At 37.8% G+C, this 8,173-nt stretch overlaps 1 protein-coding gene across 1 annotated transcript; it reads left to right on the top strand.

Moving 5' to 3' along the window:
• The first annotated feature begins 4,431 nt into the window (after nt 1-4,431).
• psmg4 (proteasome (prosome, macropain) assembly chaperone 4) lies at nt 4,432-7,592 on the top strand. The gene is made up of 4 exons (XM_046873516.1): nt 4,432-4,510; nt 4,586-4,780; nt 4,892-4,967; nt 7,393-7,592. The coding sequence occupies exons 1-4, from the start codon at nt 4,505-4,507 to the stop codon at nt 7,512-7,514; spliced, it is 399 nt and encodes a 132-aa protein (XP_046729472.1). The 5' UTR covers nt 4,432-4,504; the 3' UTR covers nt 7,515-7,592.
• The last annotated feature ends 581 nt before the right edge of the window (nt 7,593-8,173 follow it).

The following is an 8,173-nucleotide window of genomic DNA, read 5'->3' as shown; positions in this document are numbered from 1 at the left end:
GTTTATCTCATCAGTCAATGGCATCAGTCAAATCTCTAAAAAAAACAAAGATCAACACACCCAACCGTGTATTCATGATATAGATAAAATTCAAATATCTTGTTCTGCAAGTGACTGAAAATTACTCATGACCAGCTCAAAGAGTCGTGTGACCGAGAGGTCCAGGTGACTTGATGCATACTAAAATATGGGCAGTCCAGTGTGTCACCACATGTGGCCTCAAGCAACTAGAACTGAAACCACTCAATCACCTTTCGCAGAACCTCATCCAAACCTCATACGCATAAAAAAAGACATGTCATAAAATAGTACTTTAAATATGTGCTCCAGTTCCTTCCTGCATTCAGAACACAAGTTGCGTAAATATTGCCTCCTGTTGCAACGTTGAGCTTCTGACATATTTCAAACGTTGTGTTTTTTTGGTTGTAAGATATGTCATTATCACTACTTATTGTGATATACACCAGAACACCTCCTTTTTTCCCAGTTTTTACTGACAATTATGAAGTATAATATGTACTCAAATTAAACAATTAAACAATTGGACATAAAAAAATTAATAAATGAGGGAATCATTGAGTTTCACAAATTTTAACCCAATTTTTAAGTAAAAACCCGAACACACTCATGAAAAACTTTCTTTTATTCTTTCTTTTAACCTTAATTCAAATCCAGAAATTGCAGAAGCTCCAACACATTAGTTTTACACGTAGGTTGCTATGCTTTTACCCTTCTTGTTCCCAAACAAACTCAATGACGTTCAAGTCTGGAAGTTTGATGGCTGGAGATAAAACTTTCCATTCTATGATTTGAAGCCTACCACAGCCTGGAGGTATGGCTTGGGTCATTGTCCTGCTGTAGGATGAATCCCTGACCAACTAGACATATACCAAAGGGTATTGTATGGTGCTGCAAAAGGCTGTGGTAGTAATTTTTGCCATCAACTCTGGATCTAGTAAAAGAGGCCCAGACCACCATCTTTCCTGCTCCATGTTTAACAGTTGGTGTCAAACACAGAGGAACCATCCTTGTGCCAACTCAACGGCATACATAAATCCTGCGCGATGAACTGAAGGTCACTGGTGCATAAGGTCTTCTTCCAGGCTTCAGTAGCCCACTAGCTTCCTTTTTCTAATTTTGCCATTTTAGCAATGACTTTGTTATTGCCACCCAACCTGCCAAAACTGCAGTCTTCACTTCACAGCTGAAACTGAGACTTGCCTTCTTCACCCACTGTTAAGTTGAGCTTAAAGCTGTTGTCCTGTCAGCCGCCTATCACGCAAGCTGTTTACTCTCAGAAACTTGTTTTCTGATTCTGTTGTGGCTTTGGGTCGGCCAGACCACTTCCTGTCAGAGTTTCCTTCAGTTTTTAAGTGCCTATTGATGGTGTAGGAAATTGTACTCACTGATACATTGGCTTTTCTTTGTAATTTTTTATAAAACACAGATAATGAGCTGTTTGTCTTCCTTTTGTAAACCTTAATCTCACCATTACGAGATAAATACACGATTTCCTGCAGTACACTACTGTCTAAACATTGCTGAAATTTACTTCTATTGCTCCAGAACGACTGGACTTTTTTGGTAAACTGGCCTTTCTCAAACTTCTGGCACTTTACGGCTTACCTCTGTAATATTTCAGGTTATTCACTGGACTAAAATAGTAATAATAAAAAATGGTGTTTTCCAAAATGTGTTACTTGTAGTGTATATTTTTCTTATTAGAAAGAATTATGTTAGACTCCTGTTGAACATGAAAAACCCTGGGGTATTTCTTGAAGTTGGCATAGCGTGTGAACAAAAAGCCTACAAATTTGAATACTGGATGGCCAAATGAACTGAAAATCTGTATTTTTTCTAGATGTTATGAGGTGTGTGTGTGTGTGTGTGTGTGTGTGTGTGTGTGTGTGTGTGTGTATATATTAGGACAAAATTTGATTTATAGAATTTGAAAAAACAACAAGCATATGGCTGATCTACAGTGTATTGTGTGTAGTGAAATCATTTTTCATAATATAGGATCATAAATGATCACTTTTCCAAACATTATCAAGTGTGTTATGATAATTTATGATCCTTTTTAGGCACAAATCTACACACTTGGGTGGGTTACCGCAACCACTGGCAGCATTTATTCATTTATTCAATAATGTCAGAAGGTTTTTTTAAGGGACCACAATTGTAATAAATATTAACATAAACGATATTTGTTGTCAAAACTAGGTTTTTTAAAGTGTCTAATATTCTCACTATACCCACTGCCGCATCTCCAGAACTTGAACGGTTCAATTCAATTCAATTCATTTTTATTTGTATTGCGCTTTTAACAATGAACATTGTCTCAAAGCAGCTTTACACAGATAATGTGGTGATAAAAAAATTAATATGTTCTTAATAAGTGTAAGTTTGTCCCTTATGTGTGATCCGGTGGCGACTGTGGTGAAGGAAAAACTCCCTGAGACGGCATAAGGAAGAAACCTTGAGAGGAACCAGACTCAAGAGGGAAACCCATCCTCATCTGGGTTGCACCGAATGTCCATTTATTACAGATAAACGAACTAGCATTAGCAAAAACCATTAGTGCAGCACTGTTAAGCAGAGATGGGAAGTAATAAAATATAAATACCTAAGTAGATTTGTCTGGTATCAGTACTTTTCTTCGCTATGTGTTTTTGGAACTTTTTCCATTCACTCATTTTTATTTACACAAACTTTCTACATCTTTAATTTAGTTTTAATGTATTTGTTGACATTTTATCTTCTCACTGCGCAGTTTTCAGACCTGTTTTTTGTCATTGTGTGGCTTTTTCAACCACTTGTGTATCATTTCCTGCCCATCGCACACCACAGACGTAGACTAGCCTATGAAGCTAACAATGAGCAGGCAGGAGGCAACAAGAAGTTTGAGGTTAACGTGGATGAAACAGAGGGAGTCAGTGATGTAAACATGACTGAGAACAGACACATTCCTGATCATCATCGTCTTTTCTCTGCATGTGTTTTATATGGTAGATGTTTAGCATGAATACATTCATTAGAGAACAACATTTGGAATTCTTTTGTATTAATATATAAATATGATGTGAGGTCCAAAAAAAAGAAAATGGCTACTTTTTACCTCAGAACATGTCAGAAGTAAAAAAGTGTGGAAAAAGTGTAGTGAGTACGTCAACTTTATCAACTGTATCTGTACGTCTACTTGAGTGAATGACAGATCGACACTATAAAAACAGACGAGTCGTTTTTCTTTGTAACAGAAAAAAGAAGTATTTGTTTTGTCTTTATTTGTTTTTACTTTAGCTTAGCGGTGTTGCTAATAATCATCAAAATAGGTTTATTCAGAGTGAATTGTTTTGTGTGTGTTATGATTTTTGCTCACTGAAAGATAATCGTTAGTGATTTTCAGACTGAGAGTAAACACGAGTGAGCAAATTTTATATAGTATGAATGGGTTCTTTGAACCTTTAACCTTTTTTGCGCCACGGACCGGTTTAATGTCAGACAATCTTTTCACGGATCGGCCTTTAAGGTGTGGTGGATAAATAAAACAAAATAAAATGATACGACCATAAAAACTGGTATTTTCTAAATATAATAATAAACGTGAATCTACTGTGTTGTTTTTTGTTCATTTTGCTCGCTTGGGGGTTTGAATTTAGCGCTAATGTATTATATGTTAGCGGCCGGAAATCTTTAAGAAGGTAGTGGATGGAGGTAAGACGTGTGACCGAGGCATCATGACATGCATCAAGAGTGAGTCATAGACAGATGTGGCGGAGAGAATCTGATCATTTTCCAAACAGTTCAGAATCAGATAATAAATAAAACAGAAATAATGTAAGTTATGTATTCTTTCTGTGCGGCCCGGTACCAATTGACCCACGGACCGGGGCCGGTCCGCGGCCCGGGGGTTGGGGACCACTGCATTATGTTTACATTGAAACATATTTGTATTCATTCATTCATTTCAAATCTACTGTATGTGAGTTGAGCTTTTTAAGTATGAAGCCATTAAAAGGTGAGGAGGTTGAAGTTCAGTGGTTGAGATGGTTACTCAGAAGGTCATGAGTTCAAATCCCAGCAACACCTTAACCCTTAACTGCTTCAATTCCTGTCAGGATATCAGCTTTATGTTCATCTAAGCAGGCCCAGATTTCACACTAATCAAAAATTGAGAGATTCGATTGTCATTATTTAAACAGTTTTAGACTACAGTGTGTCATTTTGTAGTCTTGGGGGTTTTCCTAATGTAAATCGACGTGAGGAAGGTGGAATTTCAATGGTATTGGACTCTGGATTGGAAAGTCATGAGTTAAAATCCAAGTGCCACCAAGCTGCTATTGCTGGGCCCTTGAGAAAGGCCCTTAACCAGTAAAAAACTCAGTTATAAGTTGCTCTGGATATCCACCAAATGCCATAATTGTGTTCAAACAGTTGACCAGTAGATGGCGCTCAAACCACAAGCGCTCCGGAGAACCTTCGCAGAAGAAACAGAGTGACTCGCATGGAGGTTTCGTTTTTGTTCTGGCGCTTTGTTTTGGTTCGTGTTTTTTTTTAATTGGGTCATAATTATTATTATTTTTAGGTGTCCACTATTATGGAGAACGGTGATTGCACTGGCCAGGAGTCCACAGAGCCCATCAGCCTTCATGATTTTTCCGAGAAGCTGCTGGAGCAGATGGTGCATTTCCATGTGATGAAGCTCACCGGGGGTTTCTTCCTTTGGGTCGGCACCAGTCCTGTCCTCTCAAACCTGGCAGTGTCCATGAACAGCAGATTTGTGAGTGGTCTGGGAAATAAGAGTGTTTTCTTAATAGTTTCAGTATGAATCAAATTGTCTTTGGAGATCTTTCATGACTTTATTCTCATGTCCTCCACCACCACATTTTAGGACTCCATGCCTTTGTCCAGCCTGGTACTGGGGGATTCATCAGACACGACCCCAACTTCCATAGCTCAGAGGCTGAGTAAGATCTCACACCACTATTACACCTGCCTTATATCATAAGTGTTTATTTTATATATATATATATATATATATATATATATATATATATATATATATATATAAAACAAAAACCAAAATAAGTGGTTATCGTTTATTCTAAATACATGAACAATATGAAAAGTTTTTGGTCTGACCCCCTTTTGGATTCAGTTTTGCACACTTGCACATCAGGGATATGATGTGTAGGAAACATCTATGTAGGAGCCTCCTGCTGTAAGTATGTACTGTAAGATCCTGCTGTGCGAACAACTATAACTTGGTCTGTACCAGTAGGTAGCATTGAAGTAACATCTACATCATGAATGCCAGAACCCAAGCTTTCCCAGAAGAACATTCCCCAGAGCATTACATTGCCCCCACCAGCCTTCACCCTTTTTTACACTTGCACAGTGAAACAAGGGATTTTCTATGATCAGAATCATGTGTAGGAGCTTTATACTGCTTGAGGAACATCTGAACTCTGCTACTAAGCAACATGACAGTTTTACTGTATCATCAAGGTCTTTCCCGGACAAAGGTTTCAAGGCAGAAGAGCATTTTGAAGTAGCAATGTTGAGGACTGTAGACGGAATGGAATAACCAAACTTGATGCAGCAAATGAAAAATCATAATGCTTACTTCCCTCTGCATTAGACCTCATCCTGCACTGCCATCAGCAAAGAACTGGCAGAAACCACTGGGACTTAGGTTTACCCATTTAATGTCTGGAGAAGTCTGGCCAGAAGAATTGTGACCAAAGAGCCACATGGAGACAAGGCACATGAACATAGGAATTGGGGGGCAGAAAAATGGCAGCTGGCGCTCTGGGCATATGAGTCGAAATATTTGGCCCCATATTTATTCTCGAGCAAGACAACAACCCTAAACATACAAGCAAGGTTAAGTCAAGCTTGTTTGTGCAACCACTCCTGAGCAGTGTTTTGCAGTGTGTCAGGGAGCATTATCCTGGTGAGAAAAACCCACTCGCATTAGGGAATAATGTTACCATGAAGAGTATAACTTGGTCTGGTCAGTGTTCCCCAGAGCATTACATTGCCTCCACCAGCCGAGTACCATGTATTCCCAAAACCCACTGCCATTTACATAATGTAAAAGAAAATGTGATGGCATGTGACCTTCTTCCATTGCATCATGGTCCAGTTCTCTGATAACACTGTTGGTGCTTTGGTTGGACAGGAGTCAACATGGGAACTTGAACTGATCTGCATCTGTGCAGAATCAAACACTGCAAGCTGTGATGCTGACATTTTAGAGCTAGCAGCATTTCGTGCTACAGTAGCACAATTTAGACCAGACAGACCTGTAAGTCTTGGGAGTATAGGATCCTGTTACTGGGTGTCATTTATTTGAGATCAGGTCAACAATCTATTGTTTTGGATATGATCTGGCCCACAGTTTGGCCGTTGTAACCTCATTAAAGGCACTCAGGGTTGTACCCTTCGACACGTTGTTCCTGCTTCCTCTTTTTGCAAACTGACAGTAGTTAACTGACAGGTGCAATTGTAATGAGATGAATTGTAATGCTATATATATATATATATAAATAAAACGTTAATATAGTATCTCAATATAATATAGTTCTTGCTCTTACTAAACCATATCCTGTGTTATAAATGATAGCGAGGGGAAAACCCCTTTAATAACCTAAAATATAATGCCTTTAATTGTGGTGGGTTGTGATTTCCTTTATTATAAAAATACCAAAAAGAACCATCCTGAAATAAAATATTTTTAAAAGTCGGAAGCCATTAAAGGAAATTTAGACAAACCTTAGTCACATAATCAAAATCATTTACTTTGCGTATGTACAAATATACATATACCGAAGCCGTCGCGATTCGCATCTCAACACACAGCCGACGATACGATACAATAATGATACATATGAAGCAGCTACCGATACAGTATGATACGAGTCACCACACGAACAGTGTGATTCAATTTCAATTTGATTCGACACAATGCGATTCAATGGAAAATATATGATGCTGTACAGTATAATATGGTCCTGATGGTTCGCTTTGATTTCTCTGGTTCAGACAGACGGCAAATCATCAGTTTGATAAAACACGCCTTTGTAGTGCAAAAGAAAAGACGAAGCAAAACCAGACGTTCTTTTCCTGTTCTGTGTGCAGGAAGTTACAGCTCTACCTCTGCCAGGTTAATCCGTATCGTATGTGACTCTCAGGACACGCCTCGGTCTCCGTAGTGTTGCGATACGTCGTATTCACGTAGCGGCAGCAAGACACGGTTTAGAGAGGAGAAATCAATATAATTGTATATATAAATATTGATGAACTTTTTTATATATATATATATATATATATATATATATATATATATATATATATAAAATCAACTTTTTGTTTTTGTCCATCTTGCAGCAAAGAAGACCAAGAAGCAGGTGTTTGTAAGCTATAACCTTCCAGTGACCGACTCCAATCTAACCATCTTGGTGGAGAACCGAATTAAAAAGGAGATGGAGCTCCATCCTGACAAATTTTAACATCATTCAATGCGACGCACTTTTTTTTTTTTTAACACGTTTTGTATATAATAAACGAATAAAGGTTAACAAAATACACACAATGTCTCTACTTGAATATTTTAAATAAAACCTTCAATTGAAATGTTTTCCAAGCAATGTTAGAAAGCTGGAGTCAAAGTGCAGGATCAGCCATGAAACAGCGCCCCTGGAGGAGAGGAGGGGTAAAGGTCCTTGCTCTTAAACCACCACCCTTTTAATCATTATTCCAGAGCCTTCACCACTGATCGACCACTTCCGTACCCAAAAGAAAAAAAAAAAAAAGTAAAAGTTTATACACACAAAAATCTGAGACATGATTAAAAACTGTTATTCAAATGTATTTATTCACAAATGGCACATCTTATAAAAATGAACAGTGGAAAGGATATAGTTCCATGAGTTGCACTGTAAATATTTACCTGCATATTACTGATGAGAAACACTATCGAACAAGTGGTAGGAAATAAGTACATTTTAATCACGGAGTCACAATTGGCATGTCAAATGACCATTTTAAATACCAGTGAATATTTATTTATTTATTTACTGACCGAGTTACACTGTGACTCCAGAAATTCCTTTACATTAAGAGATCCCATGTTGAAATCATGCCATATTGATGCTTTTTTTTTTTTATT

The sequence above is a fragment of the Silurus meridionalis genome, chromosome 18, assembly GCF_014805685.1.
Source record: "Silurus meridionalis isolate SWU-2019-XX chromosome 18, ASM1480568v1, whole genome shotgun sequence".
In the NCBI taxonomy this organism is placed as follows: domain Eukaryota; kingdom Metazoa; phylum Chordata; class Actinopteri; order Siluriformes; family Siluridae; genus Silurus; species Silurus meridionalis.
This window is presented reverse-complemented; position numbering and strand designations above follow the sequence as displayed.

What these genes read in the sequence shown, in the direction of transcription:
- psmg4 (XM_046873516.1), top strand. An exon ending in TGTCCATGAACAGCAGATTT is followed by an intron (nt 4,781 to 4,891) that starts GTGAGTGGTCTG and finishes ACCACATTTTAG; the next exon opens with GACTCCATGCCTTTGTCCAG. An exon ending in TTCCATAGCTCAGAGGCTGA is followed by an intron (nt 4,968 to 7,392) that starts GTAAGATCTCAC and finishes TCCATCTTGCAG; the next exon opens with CAAAGAAGACCAAGAAGCAG.